This window comes from Ovis canadensis, chromosome 24 (genome assembly GCF_042477335.2).
Source record: "Ovis canadensis isolate MfBH-ARS-UI-01 breed Bighorn chromosome 24, ARS-UI_OviCan_v2, whole genome shotgun sequence".
NCBI classification, from domain to species: domain Eukaryota; kingdom Metazoa; phylum Chordata; class Mammalia; order Artiodactyla; family Bovidae; genus Ovis; species Ovis canadensis.
In genome coordinates, this window is record NC_091268.1 from 51055479 (window position 1) to 51077820 (window position 22342).

Genomic DNA, 22342 nt, shown 5'->3' on the forward strand with positions numbered 1-22342 from the left:
CCTGGGGGTAGTGGGGAGCAAACAGGGGCCCCTGTGTGGCTTACCCTGGGGATTCACCAAGATATCACAGTTCTTACTCCAGGGGTCAGTTGCATTCTTTTCCAGGCACCTGGGGGGCCTGGCATCTGCAGCAAAGCAGCTAACAGAGGGGGAGGGGAAGGGACAGGAATTTAGGATCAGAGGACACTTCCCAAAAGCCAAAGCAGACATGGAGAGGGAAGCGGGGAGGGGAACCAGGGTGGGAGAGGAGAACAGAGTGAGGGCCTTGAGTAGTAAGGTCAGCAGATGCAGCAGGAAGGAGAAAGGTTAGATCTCAGGGTGGACTTCCCCGGAGACAGGTCAAGAAGCCCGGGAGAAATCAGCAGGCAGGGGTGTGGGAGGTTGGAACAACCTTCCATCAACTCCAGGAGAGAATGGGGACACCGCCAGGCTGCCTGCCAAGCAGGCAGCTCCCCGCCCCGGTCCAGCTCCCCGCTCTCCCCATTCCCGGCTCACCCAGATTCAGATAACTCATTTAGTTTCCAGGAGGCCCCCAGGCGCACGGAGTTGACAGCAGGTCTTTTATCAGGCTGCAGATTGTCGTCCAGGCTGTTGTTGTTGTAGTTCCCTGGGGGACCGAGCAGTCAGAGAGGCCGCAGGCTCGGTCCCAAGACCAAGAAGCCACCCTCTCTCCAAGAGAAGGCTTTTCTCTTCCTTCATCTTTGGCTTCCCTTCACGCCTACCCTCACACACGACGCCCTCAACCGAGTAACAGATCACCAAGCACCTGTTCACGTGTGGATGAGCAAGATCCCTGAGAGGCTCAGGTTGCCTGTGGGCCCCGCTTCGCCTACACGTGCCCAGGGAACTCACCACACATCCCACAGAGTCGGCCGGCATAGGAGGAAGGAGCGGTCACTTCCACCAGGTGGTACCCATCGTAGCGAACTTGAAGCCCGAAGTCCGTGTAGAGGAGGATAAAGGAGCCACTGGACCTCACGGTCATCCGGCCGTGCGCAAACCACAGGGGCAGAGCCACCTGGCGACCGTCCAGCTACAGAGGTAGGGAGGACGAGGTAGGGAAAGGCTCCGGGGACAGGATAACAATGGGGCAGAGACCAGGGAGCAGGCGGGGGGTGGGGGGGGATGGCGGGTATGTCTCAGAAACTGGGGTTTCGGTATCTGCAGGACAGGTGTAATTGCAGGCAAGAGGGAAGGGAAAAGAGATGCCGCGTGGGCTGGGGGTGGGGCCAGGGAGGCAGGCGCAGGCACGCACCATGACCTTGCGGCCTTTGAGCATCCAGACTCTGATGCCGAAGGCCTGCACCTGGACGGCTTTGACGTAGGAGGCCTCCAAGTTTCCGCCGCGGAACTCATTGGTGGCGCTCACAAAGAAGTAGTTCTCCAGGGACTTCAACGAGCAAGGCCGGGTCAGGATGTAGGTGCAGGTGCCCATGAAGTGGTGCAGGGCTCCATCGAATGTCAGGTAGTGGGGGTCCCCCCAGACAGTGCAGGTGGCCGACCCTGGGCACCAGGAGACGGCGTTCAGGGATGCACTCACCTTGATCTGCCATCCTGGCGAGTCCACGTAGTGATGGTACCCACAGCTCATCGGGATGGTCCGTGAGGCATGGAGAGGTCAAGGTCAGGGACTGCTCCAGCCTCACTGTCTGGGTTCTTAAAGATGTTGTTTTGACTCCGGGCAATCACCTCCCAGCCCCTGGTTATACCCCAGCTCTCTGCTTTAGGACAGGACCACGCCTCCGCTCAAGGTCATTTGGGCAGCCCCCAGGCTCACCTTGAGGGTGGCAGCCATAGGTGCCATCCTGCTGACCGCACAGCTCCTGGGCCTGGCACTGCCATGGCACACAGCGAGTTCTGTTAGTGCCCTCACAGATGCAGAGCTGTCTGCAGCCTGGCTTGAACCACCGCTCCCCTACCTGGAAGGAAAAGAAGTCGTCCCCTGGTCGGGACTTCCTTGATGGTCAAGTGGTTAAGAATCTGCCTTGCAATGCAGGATAGAGATGCAGGTTCGATCCCAGTTTGGGGAACAGAGATCCCACATGCGGCAAAGCAGCTAAGCCTGCGTGTAGCAGCTACAAAGTCTGCACACACTGGAGTATGGGCACCACGACTAGAGTCAGTATGCCACCATGAATAGACAAACACACGCTTCTTAAAATAGAAAGTCATCTTAGCGCTGCTGTTCAGATCACTGCCTGCTCCTTGGGAAGGCGTTCGTGTCATCCCAAAGCTCCAGGCTCAGCTCCATTTGCTCATTCAGTCACTCCATTATTTGTCTGTCCACTGTTTCAACAGGTAGTTATCATCCGCCTCGTGCCAGGCGTCAGGAATTCAGTAATGAACCAGATGGACGATGCCCCTGCCCTAACGGAACTCACAGTCCAGAGGGGACGGTCAACACGTAAACAAACAGGTCCCGTGCCCCAGCCCGTTATGTACCCAGAGGTGACTATCAGGGCACCCAGGGTGTTTCCTGCCATTGGCACTTGCTGCAAGAGTTTAGGGGTGCTTCTCAGGGTGCTTCAAGGAGGAGGCAGCATTTCAACAGGACCTCAAAGGAGGAGAAGGTGGCTAACTCAGGTGGTGCCTGGGAGGCCAAGCAGGGGGAAAGGGGCTGCAAAGAAGGTGAAATTGAAAGAGTAAAAGGTGGATAAGGAGTGTTCTGGGGGCCAGCCTGGAACGCAGCTCTGAGTAGGGGAGAGCCCCATGGACATCAGGTGGTGGAGGCTTGGACGGACCTCATCCTCAGGCCTTGGAAAGAAGGAAGAGAGAAGTTTCACAGATCAGGGCTAGCTCCAAGCAGTGCCTCTGAGAAGATGGTTCGGATGGGGTCCAGGTAGCAACTGAGAAATGGACCCTCCATAGGCGAGAGAATGCGGGTGAGATGCAGACATGCCTGAGCCTTCAGGGGATGAGAAACAAGAGAAGTGACTCAGGGAAGTGACCGGCAGGGGAGACAGGAAGGGAGAGAACCGGAGGTCCCAGGTTTTGCTGGGGCCTGGGCTGACTCTGGTGAAAAGTACTGGAATTGAAGAAGGAAAAAGGGGAATTAGACCTAAGCCCTCCTCCTACCCGTCCCCCCACCCCCAGTCTCCTGCCCACGAGCTGGTCAGAGACTTCAGAACCCGCACCAGTGCCTTCTGGCTGCAGCACTGAGAGCGGCCCAGCCCCGGCGGCTCACCTTGAAGTAGCCGGCTGTGGGGTCGAGGCAGCCACACTCGGACTGGGGGACACACTGGAGCCCGCTGAGGATGAAGCCCGGGTTGCACTCACAGCCCTCCACGCAGCGGTTCTGGCAGGCCATGCCCGAGAACGTGGAATGGCAGGTGTCAGGGCACAGCTTGGCACACAGGGTGTATCTGCTGTTGGGTGGGCAGGCCAGCGCTGGTGGAGGGGGGGCACAGGTGAGGCAGGGTCGGGAGAAGAGGAAAGAGGTAGTTTCCAGCCTGGAGCTCGGAAGGCCCATGGCCAGAGGCTTCAGCCCGATCTCCAGAAGAGAGGAACTGGGAGAAACCACCAAGGAACTCAGCCTCCACGCCCTGGGCCTGGAGGGGGCCCTGCAGGGAGGTGCCAAGAGGCAGAACCACGGGGGCAGACCCACCAGGAGCCTCAGGAGCTCTGCCCCAGGGGAGCCAGTCAGAACCCATGTGGCCCCAGCGAGGCGCTCGAGCAGGCCCCCCAGAGAGCTGGGCCAGGACTGGGAGCTGTGGGGCGCCCTCCCACCCAGCAGTCTGCATTTTACGTGTATATTGCTCCACCTGGTGTGCATTCACACGTGTGTGCATTGCTCTCACATCCATACCCTCAGGTCTTGGGAAGGCTTTCTTTTTCTCTTTAACAAATCTTTTCCCAAAGAACTTTAATTAAGACTTTAACAGAAATAAAAAAGATCAGCGTGTACTCAGGGCCCAGATCAGATGTAACAAAACCAAGCTGAACCCAGGGTGGAAATGCTGTTGTTGTTGAGTTGTTAAGTCGTGTTTGACTCTTTGTGACCCCATGGACTGTAGCCCACGAGGCTCATCCGTCCATGGGAATCTCCAGGCAAGAATACTGGAGTGGGTTGCCATTCCCTTCTCCAGGGGATCTTCCAGACCCAGGGATCAAATCGGGGTCTCCTGCACTGCAGGCAGACTCTTTACCGTCTGAGCCACCAGGGCAGCCCTAGAGTGAAAATACTGCCTGGAAAATCCACAGCTGGGAGGAAACCCCAGGAAGCCTTCCTGAGTGTGCAGGTGACCGTGTGATTTTCTCAGGGGAGGTTTCCGACTCTGCGGATTTCCTGGTCCTTGTGTAGGGATGAAGGGGTTCCACCAGGTGCCGCCCCCACACCTCCCGGCCTGTGCCACCATCCTCAGAAGCCACCAGCCCTCTGACGTGTGAGTGTGAAGAAAGGGGCCTGGCATCTTCGCACGACTCACGGCAGAACTGGGGTCCCCTCCAGGGCTTCACTGCGTATCCGGCTTCCTGGCAGGTCTCAGTCAAGGCTGACATGTGGGTACACAGTACCTGCTGCAGCCCCTGGAAGTTGCACATGTCAAGCAGGCAGTTGTCGAAGAAGGAGGAGACCCTGAGGTGAGGCAGGCAGGCCCTAGGGAGAGACGCCAGGTCAGAAGGGATGAGAGGACAGAACCTCGTTCCTCCCATTTTGATGGGCCCGGGTACGGGCCCTCCTGTTCCTCCCCACTACGTACTGAAAGGCTCCGTAAGCGACCACGAGCCGTCCGCAGTACTCCGGCCTCGACATTGTGTTCTTCAAGTCAGTATCGCAAGATGGGAGAGATGCCTGGTTCTCCTGGCACCTGGAAGAGACTCACCCCCACAAGCCCTAAGGACCGAGGCTCGCCTCCATCCCCTCCGGGCCCGGGCAGTCTCCCCGCTCTCGACGCCCCCTAGTGGACAACATCTGAACGCCAAGAGGTGGGAAAACGGGGCCCGCCAGCAGGAGGCGGGGCTGCTCAGAATCGCCTGGGCTCCACAGGTGGGGAGGGTGGGGTAAGCGTGGTGGCAGTGAATTTAGTAGGGAACCAGATCCAGGAGAAAGCCAGACTTGGGGGCATACAGAGAGCGCAGACCAGGAGTGATGCCGGCCAGGGTTCTTGGTTCCTCGAAGGGGCAAAGGAGCAGGAGGGCGGACTTGGGGGCAGGGAGGTCCTCACGCCTGGTCCTCATCCTCCGAGGTCTGCCAGCTGTTACCCAGCTCCTTCTCATCTCGTGCTGGTTTGCCATCCGGCTTCTTGTTGTCGTTGCTACTGTCGCCGTCATAGTTGCCACAGAAACCGCAGAGTTTGCTGGAGTAGGTGCTGCAGGGTTCGTGGAGAGTAAGGGTCTCCATCATCTGAGGGACCACAGAGGGGCAGGGGTCGCGGGAGGCCATGGGCAGAGGTGGGCTGTGGACCAAGAGGTGCAGACAGGGAACCAGGGCTCCACACCAGGCACCAGGTGCACCACGACCTCCAGCTCTCGCCCGTAAGCTATCTTCACGTCTCCAGTCCTCCCATTCTTCTGCTCACACCCCATCTTCCAGTCATGGCAAACTTCTTGCTGGCCCTAAGACATTCCACTTTTCCCCTTGGAATTACTGTTTACTATTTCTTTTTTTACTTAAAAATTTTTCTTTTAATTTTTTGCCTGTACCGTGCAGCATACAGGATCTTAGTCCCCCAACCAGGGATCGAACCTGTGCCCCATGCATTGGAAGCACAAAGTCTTAACAGCTGGACCACCAGGGAAGCCTCCAGTATTTCTGTCAAGTCTTTCTTTCCCTTGTTTGGCCACCTGGGGATCTACTCATCCGTGAAGACTGCAGTCAAGAGACCACTGTTTTGAAGGCTCCCACGGCTCATTAGCAACTCCTTCTAGAACATTCCAGAAGCCTTGTGTATATATCCTGCTATTATCCCACGGCCCTGAAAGCATTTCCTCCCCCTCCGCAACCAAAGGGAGGCCTGCTGGTGGAGCTAGGTGTTTCCTACCCATGACTGAGAATGAGCGCCCAGGATGGCAGGGGAAGGGGGATGGGAGAGTCCCTGAGAGGGAGGGAGGGGCAGAGTGGGAGGAGTGGCAGCCGCCTCGCTGGGTCGCCCCCTCACCTGGGCACACGCACATATAGCTGCTGGTCACCATCCCATCTCACCCGCAGACCGAACGCTGTCTGCAGCTGCACAAACCGCCCGCTTGGAGTCAAGAAGACGCCTCCAGAAGGTATGGCCGGGAGGGTGACTCGCTGACCCCCAACCTGGAAGGTGGGGGAGGGCCAAGGGAGGAGAGGAGAGACAGATCCTGGGATCAAGGAGGAGCCCCCAGCTGACTCCCACAACCCCACGCCGTGCTCGTGACCTCTTCCGCTCCACATGGAATGCTCTGGGGGAGCTGGGCGGATGAGGCCTTACCAGTGTGTGTCTGCCCTTGAGCAGGGTGATGGTGGTCTCCGACAGAGTCACAGAGACCTTGCTCAGGCAGGACACGCCCTCCAGTCCTCGCTCCTCATTCTTCACCGTCACCCTGAAGAACGGCTCTAGGCCGGGAGAGTAGGGGTCAGGGGAGAACGTCAGGGGGCTCACTCATTCCAGAAATATTTCTGAGCGCCCACAGAGGGGGGCAACCCCACCCGACCCTGTGGGGATAAAGCCAGAGGGGAGGCAGGACCCCAGTGGGAGTGGGGCATCGTCCAGAACAGCTTGGGACTGTGTGCCCGAGAAGCCGTCCCCACCCCAGCCGCTGCCAGGCACGCCCTGAGGCTAAGCAGGCCAGAAGCAACTGATGCCGAGAGGAGTCTTAACCTGCCTTCTCCCCACGGTCTGGTCCTGAGAAAGTCCTGCTTTGCAGATGGACGTGTCATCCCTCGCTCTACAGTCGGTCCTCTCCCATCTTGCCCCATCATCAGCTCTGGCCCTTCCCCACCGACCCATGCGCTCCCAGGCCCAGCTCTCCCAACCTCAGACTCCAGGGCCAGGCCGTGGGGACAGGGAAGGGAGGCAGCTCCAGGGTCCTACCTGTCGAGTTGCCACAGGGTTGGGCCAGGAGGTAGGTGCACTTGCCCCTGAAGTTAAAGTACCTCCCGTCGAAGGTGGAGTAATGAGGGTCTCCATAGACGAAGCAGGTGGCAGTGCCTGCCGAGGGGACACGGGGGACGTGTGAAGCTGGGTTACCAGGCCAGGTGCCAGGTGCCTCACCCACCTGGTGGTCCCAGCTCCCCTGGCCAAGGAAGGGATGGGGACCCCGGTGTCACACCCATGGGGACAGGCGGGAAGAGCCTGAGGGGTCTCACCATAGGGGTGGCATCTGTACTGGCCATGCTTCAGTTGGCACACTGTGTGTGTCCCACACTTGTAGGGCTGGCACTCTATCTGACTGCCGGGCTGGCAGCGGCAACGTTCTGTGCAGTTGGGGCTGAACCACTCTGTCCCTGTCTGAGAGCAAGGGGGCTGGGGTCACAAGGGTACCAGTCCTGGGAAGACTGTTTCATCCCATGGTCTCATCCCCTCCTCCTGCAGACCTCACCTTGTTCAGACTCCTCTCCCCATTGCCTAGCAGAGATTCCTGCTCGCCCCAGGCCCTTTGCACATGCTGTGTTGGAGCCTGTCTCCCTTCCCCCCATCTAAACCATTCCCATACAACCAGCAGAGTTCAGCGCAAGGGTTGCTATTTTCTCAGGAAGACCTTCCAGACCACCCCGACTAGCTGTGGGCACTTCTCCTTCCCAAGACTTAACACAACCACACTTTTATATTAATTTTTGTGATTATTTGATAAGCTCCCCTACAAGGGACTGTGTCTTTCTTTACTCGCTATCTCAGCCCCAACACATACCACAGTGCCTGGCAAAGAGTTCTCATTTAATGTATACTTCCTTCTCCCCCAGAATGTGAACCTGTGCTATTCATGGTGACCCCAATGCCAAGAGGGTTGAAGGTACCCAACTACGTTTATTGAATTTATAAGTGAACATAAATCCATATGTGTTTCCCAGGGCAGAGGGAAGAGACGCCTGGCGCTGATGGTTCTGACATCAGCAGATGGTTCTATCCCAGCTACTGCTGAAGCTAATCCCAACACTGACCAGGGACACCTGGGAGACAGGTTAAGAGGGCTGGAGGAGGAAGTCACCCTCAAGAAGACAAGCAGGAACTCTGATGCTCCATGGGAAGAACACCAGAGCTGAGAAGATGTACTATTCAACAATGAATAGTTGACTGCACTTTTATTTAATAGGTTGACTATATTTATCATAAATTGCTAACAATAATAATTAACATTTAAGAAACTGGTCTGTGTTGGGACCTAATTTCATCTTCACAGCAACCATACGAGATAAAAAATCTTATTGTGCACGTTTTATAGATATGGAAACAGATTTGAAGAGATCAAGAGAGAACCTTGCCCAGGGTCACTCAGCAAGCAAGTGCCGGAGCCAGGCTACAACTCAGATCAGCCTGACTCTCAGCGGCTCGGTTTAATATAATGGCCAGCAGCCCACGTCTGTCCACTGAGCTCTTCAAATGTAGCTGGTGCAGACTGACATGGCTCTAAGTGTGAAATATACATTGGATTTTGAAGACTTCATTGGGAAAAAAAAAAGTCATAAACAATCTCATTAATAACTATTAATTACCTTTTGAAATAGGTAGATGATTGGAGTTAATGTAACCTGTTTCCTTGTACCTTTGTTTTTTTTCAAGATTTTTTTTGATGTGGACCATTTTTAAAGTCTTTACTGAATTTGTTACAATATTCCTTTTTTATGTTTTGCTTTGGGTTTTTTTCGGCCCCAAGGCTTGTGGGATCTTAGCTTCCTGACCAGGGATTGAACCGCATCCTCCTGCATTGGAAGGTGAGGTCTTAACCACTGGATCGTGAGGGAAGTCCCATACTTTTTCTTAAGGTGGCTATCATGACACGTAAGTGCCATATGAGGCTTGAATCTGTCCCTTCTGGACAGCACTGGCCGGGGGCCTCCAGAAACTCTGGGGGCACCCGGGGGCAATCAATAAGGAGAGACAAGACTAGTATCACCTCTCCTTTGACAGATCCTATCAGAATCTGCAAATTCCTTGTTTGTTTGTTTTGTTTTGGCTTCATCTCTCAGCTTTTGAGATCTTAGTTCCCCACTGAGGGATTGAACCCAGGGCCCTGTCAGTGAAAGTGCTGAGTTCTAACCACTAGACAACCAGGGAATTCCCTGCAAGTTCCTTTGGAAGAAGGTTCTGGAATGCTTCATTCTGCCCTGAAAATGCCTGAATGTACTCAGTGTCTGGGGCTCTCTGTATACACAGGGACCCCTGACTTTCCTCAGGATGGAGATAAGGGCCCTGCAATGCCTGGCTGGTCTAGGGTCTAGTGCATCATGGCTGCCTGTACAGGATGGAGAAATACAAAAATTTCAAAGCTTCCAGGAGCACAGAGGACAGTGCCTCAGGACGGCAGGATCTTCCTCACAGCCTAGAGTCAGGCTGGGCCAAAGTGACTGCTTAACAAATATTTATTGTGTGAACAGAGTGACCACCAAAAACCACACGCTGCGAGACCTCCCTGGCAGTCCAGTGGTTAAGCCTCTGCGCCTTCACTGCAAGGGTTGAGGGTTCAACCCCTGGCTGGGGAACTATGAATGAAAGACCCCAGCACCAGGTCATCACTGCCTAAGAGCTGACCCCTTGAGAATGTCCGGTGGGTCCAAATTTATGCCACCTGAGGAGCAGGTGGCACCAGACCCCAGGGGTTCGGGTCACAGTCCCCCTCTGGGGAACTGGACAGCCTCAGGTCTCACCTTGTAGTAATTTTCATTGTAGAAGCAATCGCAGGAAGAGGCATTGATGCAGCGGGAGTCGTGGAACAGAAAGCCTGAATTGCAGACACAGCCAGGCTTGCAAAGGAGACCACAGGCGGGCTTGGGGCTCTGGCAGGACGCTGGGCAGGCACAGCGTTCATAGTGGGCATTCGGGGGGCACATGGCTGAGGGGAAACCAGCCTCCATTAAACCTCCAGCTTTTCTCCGGTCTCCCCTCTACCCGGCAACCCCCCACCTGGCCACCATTCTTCTCAAGGAAGTAGGCCCATGTTACTCAGCCATTCAAAGGAAGGAAGTCCTGACACAAACCACAACCTGGATAAACCACAATCCTGACAACAACACATGCTGAGAAAAAGAAGCCAGTCACAAAAGACCACCTATGACATGATCGCCAGTGTATGAATTGTCCAGAACAGGCAAATCCATAGAGACAGAAAGCAGGTTTGTGGTGGTCAGGGGCTGAGGGGTTGGGGGACAGGGAACGCCTACTGATGGATATGGGCTTTCTTTTCAAGGTGATGCAAAATGTCCTGAAACGGAAAAGGGAGGGTGGTCGCACAATTTTATGAACACACTAAAACCACCAAGTCATACACCTTAAAGGATGAACTTTGACGGCAGTGAATCATACCTCAGTAAAAGAAGCACTAGTAAGTCCAGGGATTGGTTCCCAACAACCCCCCCCCCCCCAGCATCCCCCACCCCAGCCCACCCACCCCCACCCCGCCCTCAGCATCCTTCTCAAGGCAGTCCTCATCTTTCTTTCTAAAGTCACCACGATTGGCTGCTCTTCCCTCTGAGACTGCACTTTTCCACAGCATGCGTTTCCCCAGCCCTCTCTCCTCACCACTGTCTCTGACTTCCAGCTCTTTGTCCGAGGCTTCACCACATACCGGGAGTAGGTCTCGGGGTTGTAGTGGTGGCCGGGGTCACAGGGGTCATGGAGGTACTTGGCATCGTGAAGACTGTCAGCTGAGTGGGTACAAGAGCTGGGCTGGGCTGGGGTGTCATGGGAGTTGTGGGCCTTTCAGTGGGGACAGTGGGCTTTTCTGTGGGGATGGGGGTCTTTTTGGTGGGGACAGTGGTTTTTTCTGTGGAGATCGTTGTTTTTTCAGTGGGAATGGTGGTCTTTTCAGTGGGAATGGTGGTTTTTTCTGTGGAGATGGTTGTTTTTTCAGTGGGAATGGTGGTCTTTTCAGTGGGAATGGTGGTTTTTTCTGTGGAGACGGTTGTTTTTTCAGTGGGGACAGTGGTTTTTTCTGTAGGAATGGTGGTCTTTTCAGTGGGAATGGTGGTTTTTTCTGTGGAGATGGTTGTTTTTTCAGTGGGGACAGTGGTTTTTTCTGTGGGAATGGTGGTCTTTTCAGTGGGAATGGTGGTTTTTTCTGTGGAGATGGTTGTTTTTTCAGTGGGGACAGTGGTTTTTTCTGTGGGAATGGTGGTCTTTTCAGTGGGAATGGTGGTTTTTTCTGTGGAGATGGTTGTTTTTTCAGTGGGGACAGTGGATTTTTCTGTGGGAATGGTGGTCTTTTCAGTGGGAATGGTGGTTTTTTCTGTGGAGACAGTTGTTTTTTCAGTGGGGACAGTGGATTTTTCTGTGGGAATGGTGGTCTTTTCAGTGGGAATGGTGGTTTTTTCTGTGGAGACAGTTGTTTTTTCAGCGGGGACAGTGGTTTTTTCTATGCAGATGGTTGTTTTTTCAGTGGAAATGGTGGACTTTTTGGTGGGGACAGTGGTTTTTTCTGTGGGAATGGTGGTCTTTTCAGTGGGGACAGTGGATTTTTCTGTGGGGATGGTTGTTTTTTCTGTGGGAATGGTGGTCCTTTCAGTGGGGACCATGGGTTTTTCTGTAGGGACAGGGGGCCATTCACTAGGGAAAAGGGGCCATTCAGGTAGGAAGGTGGGTTCTTCAGTGAGGATGGTAGGTTTTTCTGTGGGGATAGTGGTCTTATTAGTGGGAATGGTGGTCTTTTCTGTGGGGACAGTGACTTTTTCTGTGGGGATGGTTGTTTTTTCCGTGGGAATGGTGGTCTTTTCTGTGGGGACCATGGGTTTTTCTGTGGGGATGGTTGTTTTTTCAGTGGGAATGGTGGTCTTTTCTGTGGGGACCATGGGTTTTTCTGTAGGGACAGGGGGCCATTCACTAGGGAAAAGGGGCCATTCAGGTAGGAAGGTGGGTTTTTCAGTGAGGATGGTGGGTTTTTCTGTGGGGATAGTGGTCTTTTTAGTGGGAATGGTGGTCTTTTCGGTGGAGACAGTGGGCTTTTCTGTGGGGATAGTGGTCTTTTGAGTGGGAATGGTGGTCTTTTCGGTGGGGACAGTGGGCTTTTCTGTGGGGATGGTGGGCCCTTCAGGAAGGAAGGTGGGTCCTTCAGGGAGGATGGTGGGCTTTTCTGGGGGAACTGTAGGTCTTTCTGTGGGAACAGTCAGCTTTTCTGCGGGAACCACAGGTTTTTCTGTGGGGACAGGGGATATTTCACTGGAGGTGGTAGATGTTTCTTCAGGGGTCACAGGTTTTTCTGTGTGGGCAGGGGTTTCAGAAGGGCCAGTAGGGAGACCTAGAGGTTTGGGAGGGAGCACTGTAGATGCAGGTCCTGTAAAGAAAAAAATTCCTGGAGTTTAGTCAATGTCACACCACCCCCATCTTGACCCCCATCTAATTGGAGTGGGTAACTTTGTCGCACCTCTTCTAATCCCAACCCAATCTCCACTCACTCAACACTCAACAAAAACTGCCCCTAATATATGTCTGCTCTTGCGCTGCGTTTGGGAAACAAAACAAATGGGATGTCAGCCTTCCCTTCAGGCTCACCACTCACTAGGTAAGGGGTCCAACCACCGAAATCCATGGCACCAAAGTCACATTCATTCAAGCAAGCATTCCAATGAGGCCAGGAAGGTACAGGTGGGCAGGACACAGAAGACAAAGCTTTGTGAGGCCTTGGACACAAAAGTGTTAGTCGCTCAGTTGTGTCTGACTCTTTGCGACCCCATGGACTGTAGCTCACAAGGCTCCTCCATCCATGGAATTCTTCAGGCAAGAATAGTGCAGTGGGTAGCCTATCCCTTCTCCAAGGGATCTTCCTGACTCAGGGATTGAATCTGGGTCTCCTGCATTGCAGAAGGATTCTTTACCAGCTGAGCCACCAGGACACAAAAGAGGACTTGCATTTTAACACATTATTGAAAGGGTAGCGGGGGTGGGGGGGTTGAGGGGGGCAGTGTTGGTGTTTGCAGAACTGAATGCCTGTGGCCAGCAATTTGTTATGTAAGTGAATATTGAAACATCTCCAGTCAGTAACGTTCGGGTGACAGAGGCCACATTCATAAGTGTCTGATCAGTAAGCTGTGAACAGCGTGTGCAGAGAGGCCCGAGTGCTGCTCATGTCAGAGCGTGGCCCCTTTTCCGGGGCCTGGGGTCCTGTCCTACCTCGACAGGTCCCCTGACTGATGAAGATGAAACCCAAAGCAACGACGAAGGCAGCGTGGGAGCCCCTCTCGACCTCAAACATCAGCTGAAGTTCCAAGGCAGAAAAAAGCAAGAGAAAATTAGAAGTGAAGGCCTGGCAAGGCGGCAACTCTCTGGCAGAGGGTCTGTCTTCCACCAAGATGTCGCCTTATTCTAGCCTCAACAGCCCAACGTGGGCCCTGGCCTTCCCAGGGGCTGGAGAGCCTGGTGGGGAACATAGAGTACCCTCTGCTCCGCCCTTCCTCCAGAGATCCATCCTCACAGTCCTGGGGTGCTCCCGGACCCCAGCCGTTCACCCCCTCTCCAGCCCCATAGCAACACTCATCCGGTGACTCTCCCTGTCTCTCACCTGCATAGGTTGTTGATGTCCCGAAGGGATGGCCATGGAATCGTTCAGCCAGTCAGGGCCCTGAGACCCAACTCGTTCCCAGAGAGAACTTGGGGGGCTGCCCGCAGGGCTCCCCAGCAGAAGCCTGAGCTTCGTGCCCTTTCCGCGGCCATCCATGTGGTAGGAGAATGCCACACAGATGGCACCTGGGGCGCAGAAGGGCCGGCTCACCAGTTTGTAAGACTGGCCTTCCTGGGAGAACTTGTCAGCCTCAAGGTAGACGAAGTGACTTTCTGGGGATAAGAAGGGAACGAACAAGGTGAGAAGCTGCCACCAGACAAGGCCTGTGCTTTCCTGAGCAGCACCTTGCTTTCCAAATAGGGGTGAGACGCAAACACCCACACTCCCCATGTTGCAGCGGGCGTTTTTGTTTGTTTGTTGTTTTCTTTTGATTCCTGCTGTTTGTAGACGTCTCACTGGAAGAAGGCAGGATCACAAAGAAAGGGAAAACCAAACCAGCAGCCCAGATTCCTGTACTGGCTGCATCAGTAAATGCCTTGACCGAAAATAACAGTGGATTTTGAGGCCTTGGGCTCAATGAGAAATGGGATGCCAGGATTTTTTAGGAGGTTTTCAAGTGAACCCAGAACATAATAATCCTCAACTCATTCTACCTCCGTCGCCTCCAGAGCTCTGGCCCCATGACCGCTTTCCAGTAAACACCCCATGGTTGATTCTCACCACCTACATCTGGTGTCAGTCACACCAGCCGCCCACTAGCTGTGAGCAGATTCAGGAACTCATTGCCTTGAGGGCGCCTCCATCTCCTCACCTCCACTGAGGGAAATTCCGAAGGGACCTGTGCCATGGATGAGCGTATTTGCACTTCCCTGGGTCCAGCGTCCGCCATCCTGTAACACCTGGACCCAGTCACAGAAGGGGTGGTCCTTGTCTTCAAAGTCACACTGAGGAAAGCTCTCTGGGGGATCAGAATGGGAGGTCCGAGAAATCTGCGCCATGCTTTCTGTTCCCCCTCAACCGCTACCCCTGTTCTCCGAGCCCCTCTCACCCCCACAGGGAGCAATGCTGATTGCATCCACAGCCACTGCTGGCTCTGGGATCTTGGCAAACACGCCCACCAAGGTGAACTGAAGAGAGAGGGAGAAGGGGCCGGGAGTGAGAAAACAGCGTAAACGCTCTGTGTGCCTAGTCGCTCAGTCCTGTCCAGCTCTGCAACCCCGTAGGCTGTAGCTTGCCAGGCTCATCTGTCTATAGGTATTCCTCAGGCAAGAATACTAGAGTGAGTTGCCATGCTCTCCTCCAGGGGATCTTCCCAACCCAGGGATTGAACCCAGGTCTCCTGCATTGCAGGTGGATTCTTTACTATCTGAACCAACAGGGAAGCCCAAGAATACTGGAGTGGGTAGCCTATCCCTTCTCCAGGGGATCTTCTCAACGCAGGAATCGTACTGGGCTCTCCTGCACGGCAGGCGGATTCTTTACCAGCTGAGCTTCCAGGGAAGCCCTGCCTAAAAGCTCAGCCCCCTCCATCTGGTTTTACTCTATACAGGGACCCAGCCACCCAGCTTCCAGGGCCCAGACTCTCAATCCATGCTAATCCATCCAGTATTGAGCAAGCCTCCCATGAAAGGAGACCTGACCCCTCACTGCTCTATACCTGAATCTGTCCCTGGCCTGTGTAATTGACAGAGACAGGCTGCCAGTTGGGTCCAGGTTGTCCTGAGAAGATGGTGTGTTTCCGGATGCTGCCTACGATGGAGGGAACCCAAGAAGGATGAGTAGCCGAGGGAATACCTGGAGTAGGTTCTCAGCACATCCTGTTCTCTCACTCTCCTGGTTTTTTAAAATCTGTTTTTCCAGAAGCCCGTGCCTTCCCCACTGCCAAATTCCACCCCACGGAATCATCTTGCCGGTATCCCAGATTTCCCCAGACCCTGGAGGATGCCCCCCATTTCCTCGTCAACCCAACCCTGGGAAAAGAGCTTCAGGACAGTGTGAATCCCGTGACACTGCCATTCTCACCCAAGACAGATGCGTAGGCCGTGAAGCCTGCGCCAGGAGACCGGCCACGGAGGACGTAGTGAAAGGAGAGACTCAGGCAGCCGGAGGACTGGATCAGGGGGCTCAGGAGGACAGATTTCTGACTCGCTTTTGCATTCTTGGGGTCCAGGAGCATGTAATAGCCATCTGGGGAGGAAAAGATCAGTAAAGTGGAGAGTGACCCAGGGCTAGGGGCTGCAGGGGCAGGGAGCCTGGCCCTGGGGAGCTTTAACAGCTGCCAAGGATAAGCCAGCACCGAGGTGAGCCTACACCCATCACACGAATGGGTGAGGCCTTGGATTCTTCCAGAAATGCTTGGCAGGTCGAGATGAGGACGCAGGAAACGCGGCATCTTGTCAGAAGCAAGTCAGAGACTCGTCCTTTGGATTCTGATGCTTGAGGTCCCCTCAGAGTCACATCCCCTTCCTTGTCTTGAGCCACTGAATACAAGTGACTCACACAGCATGGTGAGAGTGCGGGTATGATGCTGACTGGCAGGGATGTCCTCACCCAGCCACACCCCCACCAGCCCACCAGCTCAGGCAGCCAATCAGCCTGGACCTTGCTCCGTGATATAACTGGTAGGTAGCCTGGAAGCTGGGCTGCAGGAGGAGGGTGCCACGGAGGGGTGTGGATTAAGGAGGTATGTGTCACAACACCCAAGGACTTCTACCTGCAGAGCACGCTTGGCCCAGGGAGCCCCCAAGAAAGGTGGGCTTTGCAGAGGAGAGAAGAAGGCTGAAATGGAGAGAATGGCAGGAAGCGGGCCTGAGAAAAGAAAGGAGCCAACAGGGAAGGAGGAGGGAAGGGGTAAAGGGGTGAAAGAAAGCAACAAGCGTTGATACTGGGACGTCTGAGAAGTGGAGAAGAAGATTCAGGAGAAGAAGAAGGGAAGAACGATGGGAAAACATAAGGAAGCAAGATGGAAAAAGGAGGAGAGAAAACACCGAAGGGAACCCCCAATAACATTTGCTGAAACTGCTGGGCATAAGGTATAGTGCTAAATGCTGAGGGAGATGTAGAGATGGGCTGGCCCTGCTCTCCACGGTCTTAGTATGCAGGTGAGGTGGGGTTTTCTCCAAGTCTTTCTAGAAGGCAAACCTCAGGCAGCAGAAAAGATCAGACGAGGGGATCAGAGGAAAGGATGGAGAAGAATGGGCTCTGCCCTTGCCCTGTCCCTTCAGTGGATTCCAGTACAAAACCAAGCTGGTGATCCTTTTAAATGTAAGTCAGAGCAGGCCACTCCCCTGGTCCTGCAACGGCTCCCGCATCCGTGTAGAATGAAGGCCGCAGTCAGTCCTGACAATGGCCTTCAAGGCTCCAAGCGGTCTGAACCTCCGAGGACCCATCTGGGCTCATCTTCTCCATCCCAGGCATGTGGCTCCTTGCTGTGCTTCAACACCCACCCCCTAATCCACTGCCCCGTCAGGGTCTTTGCAAGCCCGGCCCCTTTGCTTAGAATGTTCTTTCCCTCAATAATTTCATGCCCCTTTCCCTCACCTCCTAAAAGTTTGTGCTCAAACGTGACCTCTGTGAGACTTCCTCTGACCACCCTATTTAAAACTTATATCCCAGCCTACCCTGCTCCCAATCCCCTTATTTGTTCAATTTTTTCCCCCCTGACAGCACTGGTCATCTTATAACTGTATAATTTACTTCTCCATTGTTTCAGGAACTGTCCCCCCATCTCCTCCCACAACCACCCTCTGGTGTGGGACAGTACCTGGCGCAACGTAGGTGCTCAATAAATGTTTGTTGGATGAATGAAGAAGGAAGGGTGACGGGGAAAAGAGGTGAGGAGAGGGTGGAGCTCTGCCGGGTAGAGCTTTGGGGGTGGCAATGGGGGAGAGCTGGCTGGGCACTTAGAGTTTGCTTTCTGCCCTGTAACTTAAGCTGATGGAGGTTGGAGGTAACTCCATCCCAAGGGAGTTACTGCAGTGTGGTCAGGCAAGCATTGTAAATGCCTGCAGAGATCTCTAGAAGCTCAGAAAGTCAGAGGACAGAAGCGTGGCCATTACTCACCCCCAGGGCTAGAGAAGTCTCCCTCGGGCCCCACGTCCAGCACCCCCGTCGGCCCCTTCTTCTGGACCCACTTGGCCCCAGAGGCCGTCGAGATCCAGCTCCAGCCGCAGAGATCTTTTAGAGTGTCAAAGTTGCATGTCTGCATCAAGCAGACTGAGGGAAAGAAAGGAGGAAGGAGGCAGTTCAGAAAAGTACGCCTCAGACGCAGCATCACGAGTCAGCTACACCCCCATGTGTGTGCGCGCATGCTCAGTCCCTTCAGTCGTGTCTGACTCTGCGACTCTGTGGACTGTAGCCCGCCAGGCTCCTCTGTCCATGGGATTCTCCAGGCATGAACACTGGAGTGGGTTGCCATGCCCTCCTCCAGGGGATCTTCCCAACCCAGGGATCGAACCTCCATCTCTGGAATCTCCTGCATTGGCAGGTAGGTTCTTTACCACTAGTGCCACCTGGGAAGTCCAATACTCCCATATAAAATAAAAATCAAAAAAAAAAAAAGAGAGAGAGAGAGAAAAGATTGCCTCAGTCTGGAGTCAGAGTCCTGAGTCCCAACCTGGGTCCTGATGTTACCACTGCCGGCTTGCCAGGCAGATTCGGTCCCGCTCCCCAGCAGCTGTGTTCCCGCCACAGGTTACTTAAGCCGTCCAGGCCTCAGTTTCCCCATCAATAAGCTGGTAGCAAGAGCACCGGCCTGTTGTAAGTTACATCACGTGCAGGAGCATCTCACACAGTGTCTGTGCTCAGCAAGTGTTAGTTCCTTGCATGCACCTTCTGGAATATTCTTTCCTTTGAATTTAGTCCCCTCGAATCTCAAACATGAGCTTAGAGAGCCAATTCTGAATGGATCTGGGGTATTAATTACAGCCAGGTAGACCAGACGCCCATGTTTGTCAGAGACTGAGGGTTTCCTGGGATGCAGGACTTTTGGTGCTAACACAGGCACAGCCCCAGGCAAACCAGAAAGGCCGGTCACTTTAGGACAGGTGTCGCCCCAGTTATGTGTTTCAGGAGAACCTGTCTTCAGATGTGGCAGCTTCAGGAATCAGGTGTGGGGTGTGGAGGTAGATGGAAGCAAGTCGCCCTAAGTCTGGGAGAAGCCAGGGTCACGGTCCCTGAGCAAGTCCTGCCACCTGGGCACCTGCACAAAGGGTGAAGAGAGAGAGGAGCGGGGCGTGGGCTTACCTCGATTGCAGGAGCCCCGATGGATGGAGATAGCGTCCAGAGCAATGTCCAGATAAGTCGTGCTGCCCCACACGCCTTCGAATGTCAGCTGTGGGAGGGAGGAGGGGGCCACCCGCCCCATGAGCCTCTTTGCCTTGGGCTCCCTCTTTCCTGCCTGAATTCAGAAGCTCCCCCACCCCCGTCCCCCCTCCTGGACCCCCTGCCCAACACCCAGATTCCCACGGGGACCCCAGACTCTGCCTGCAGCCTCACCCGGCTGGGCAGGACGAGCCCCAGAGGCACCGTGACGGCGGTGGGGATCCAGGAGGGGCTTTGCGTGTTCACATGTTTCCACAGCAGGTTGGGGTGCTTGCCCTTGGTGCCCGAGGCCAGCCACAGCTTGAGTTGGGCGCCCCACGACAGCCCAAACATGTAGTAGGCGAAGCGCACGCAGAGGGGGCCCTGCTCCCATATGGCGGGGCTTTGCAGGCGGGCCACCCCGCCCGGGTGGAAGGCGCTGGAGTCCATGTGCAGGTAGTAGCCCTCTGGGGGAGGCAGAGCCCTGAACGGTGAAGCCTTGCCCACCCCCACCCCCCCCACCAAGGGCTGCCCCCCCAGCCCCTTCCCAGAGCCCTAGCACCTACTTCCGGCCGGCTCCCTGCACCCAGACCTGCCCGTGTCCACCTTCCAGCTGCCTCCCTAAACCTTCAGCCTCCTCACCTCCACTGGGGTACCCCCCGGGAGGGGCAGTGCCGCTGGCGAAGGAGGGCCTGCTTTCTCGAGTCCAGTCTCCATCGTCTTTAGTCACTTGGCTCCAATCACAGAGGGGTCTGGAGTCATCCTCAAAATCACACTGGGTGAGAACGGCTGGGGAGAGGAGAGGGGAGCCTGCGTGCAGAGTCAACCCCAGTGGTGTGTGCAGGGGTGGGCAGGATGTCTAGGTTGGGGGTGGCAAACTGAGGTCCCAGGCAGGCAGGCTTGTCTAGGCAGCCTCCTCCCTTGCTGTTGTTCATCTGTATATGAGCCTTTCAGGCAAGGTTTGTTCTCTGCTCCTCCCTGGATCCCTCCACTCTCCATCCTCTGAGGGTCACCCTTCACATATTTATTACATGTTCATGTCAACGCAGGGCTGAGGGCACCTGGGGTGGCCGCCCCTGGGAGGGACAGGAGGTCCGAGCAGTCCCAGGTTTCAACTCACAGTTCTCCCGTGAGCTGCGAGCAAGGGGCTTCCAGTCTGGAGGCTTCTCTTTCCTTGGTGTTGATTTGGAAAGAGAGAGAAAGAGGGGGGGAAAAATGTAGTTCTGTCATTACCAAGAACTGCTAAGCCTCCACGACTGTGAGCTTTCTGGAACTTTGTTCCTTTCTTTTTATCCATATTGTATCAGCGTGTATGCAGGGAACATACGCTTACTTGAGTGTTTTCAAAAAGGTCACTCACAGCCTTCTCACCTTGTCATCTGTCTCCTAAAAAGCATCTCCCCTCCAAGTTCCTCACGTCCCCTCTGGCTCCCTCTACCCCCTGTGCCCCGGGTGTCATGCGTGGTTTTCTAACATAAGAAGAGCCAGTTTCTCTGTGCGGGAATTCTCACACAGCACCTGAGAGTTTACATCTGAGGCATCTCTTTCTTTCAGGTCGAGGTTTTCCTGTGCTGTTTGTTGCCCAAGTTTTCTCCACGGAGTAGGGACCATATGGGTCTGGTGTTGCCAGATGGGTGGTGGGGATGGTCCTGCCCTGACTGAACACACAGACCAGTGACATCTTACAGATTCCACAGAGAAGCCAGTGGCCTTTCCCCAGGTGGCGTGGGCCACGTAGAACAGCTGTTTTAGTAGTTCAAGTCCTCCTTGTTCATATCCCTTCAAACATGGGACTTCCCTGGTGGTTTAGTGGTTAAGAATCTGCCTTCCAATGCAGGGGCCTAGGGTTCGATCCCTGCTTGGGGAACTAGATCCCACATGCCGTGGGGCAACCATGCCTCTGTGGGGCAACTATGCCTGGGTGTGGCAACGACGCCTGCGTACAGCAACAACGAAGCCCACGTGCCACGGTGCCTGAGCCGGCATGACGCGATGAAAATCCCGAGTGCCATAGCTAGGACCCGGCACAGCCAAACCGATCAATGTTAAAAATATCCTCTCAAACAAGCTCCAGGACACCAAGCCATCCCTCATCTGTTGCTGCTTCCTACTTGCTGTGTCTCTGTCCACTGGCTCTGCCCTGGGTTTTGTTCATTTTCTGAGAACCCACCCTCTCTGTCCTCCCCCGCCACCCCCAGACCTGTCTCCCGAGCTCTGCACCTCCTCCCTGTCCCCTCACACTTCACCTCTGTCCCGCTTCTGCTCAGTGGCTCACACCCCCCAGGTCCAGGCTCAGTGGGCTGCAGGGCCCCACCCGCTTCTGTTCCAAACCTCCGAACACCCATCAGGGGGGCCCTCCTTCCTCCCCGGGGCCACACCGTTCATTACCAGCCCGCTTGTTCTTTCCAGCTTTGCCCCTTGCTCTCTTCCTCAGAGGCACCCCCAATGCCCCCCTGAGCCCAGCTTACCAGGTGGGGGCCGGCATGTGGCCCTGGCCCCAGGCAGCCCCCAGCAGCAGCACCAGAGTCCAGACTGGAGGAGCCATGCGGGACCTCAGAGGCGGCTCTCGGGGAGAGGAGGAAGGCAGAGTGAGGAACCCAGGCCCCCTTATCGCCCCCTGCCCCTCCTCGCTTGGCGTCCTCCTGAGGAAGCCATGGAAACTGCACGGAGGAGACAAGAACGCTCTGGGAAATGAAAACTACGAGAACCGAAACCTAAACCCTTACAGAAGAGTTCAACGCTGAAATCCAGAGAAATAAAGTGAGAAGAAGAGAGAGGGGAAGAGAGGGAGGGAGAAAAGCGAGAGAGAGACTCGGTCCAGGCTGACTGCCGTTCAACCAGGAGAGTCCAGAAAGGAAATAACAAAGGAAAAGAAATTACTTAAGAAAAAACACAGAAGAAGATTCCCCAGAACTGACAGATGAGTCTCTTGATTAAAAGGGGTCCATTCCGACAAATGCAAAGAGACCCATGAAAGGTGCCTCATGAAATCTCAGACCGTCAGGGCTGAAGAGAACATTCCCAGACACTTTCAGACAGAAAAAAGCAGGTCACGTACTAAAGATCAGGAATCAGCATGGCACCAGAATTTTCAATAGTAACCATGGACTCTGAGATCCAGTGGAACATTGTCTGCAGAATTCCAACCATTTCAAACCTAAAGTTCTACATAGCTGGCAACAGGGGCGAAGGCAACAGAAAGATGGAGTGTAGTGAGGACTGGAAATGCTTCTTGGCAAAGGATTGAAAACGACAAGTCACACAGGAAGACCTACAAGGAGCCAGGAAACACTGGAAAAGAGGTTCTGCTTCCATCGTCATAAGGGAAATGTTGATCAAGACTACAATTTTCATGTTGGCAACAGTTCAAAGGATTGAAGCATTGAGTGTTGGTCATGGTACAGGTAGACACACGCAAATACATTGACGC

General features: G+C 54.6%; 1 protein-coding gene across 1 annotated transcript in view; it reads right to left on the reverse strand.

The window, feature by feature from the left end:
• Positions 1 to 21457, reverse strand: part of ZAN (zonadhesin) — a 35661-nt gene extending 14204 nt beyond the window's left edge. Inside the window, 27 exon segments of the mRNA XM_069571397.1 lie at positions 45 to 139; positions 496 to 607; positions 853 to 1033; positions 1256 to 1503; positions 1778 to 1919; positions 3185 to 3387; positions 4425 to 4594; positions 4698 to 4805; positions 5163 to 5306; positions 6096 to 6241; positions 6396 to 6520; positions 6999 to 7115; positions 7274 to 7415; positions 9770 to 9954; positions 10687 to 12351; positions 13188 to 13308; positions 13612 to 13883; positions 14423 to 14569; positions 14660 to 14738; positions 15269 to 15360; positions 15634 to 15798; positions 17674 to 17826; positions 18856 to 18943; positions 19108 to 19379; positions 19555 to 19701; positions 20033 to 20089; positions 21409 to 21457. Of these exon segments, the coding sequence (XP_069427498.1) occupies positions 45 to 139; positions 496 to 607; positions 853 to 1033; positions 1256 to 1503; positions 1778 to 1919; positions 3185 to 3387; positions 4425 to 4594; positions 4698 to 4805; positions 5163 to 5306; positions 6096 to 6241; positions 6396 to 6520; positions 6999 to 7115; positions 7274 to 7415; positions 9770 to 9954; positions 10687 to 12351; positions 13188 to 13308; positions 13612 to 13883; positions 14423 to 14569; positions 14660 to 14738; positions 15269 to 15360; positions 15634 to 15798; positions 17674 to 17826; positions 18856 to 18943; positions 19108 to 19379; positions 19555 to 19701; positions 20033 to 20089; positions 21409 to 21457 (5425 nt within the window).
• Positions 21458 to 22342: the final 885 nt, after the last annotated feature.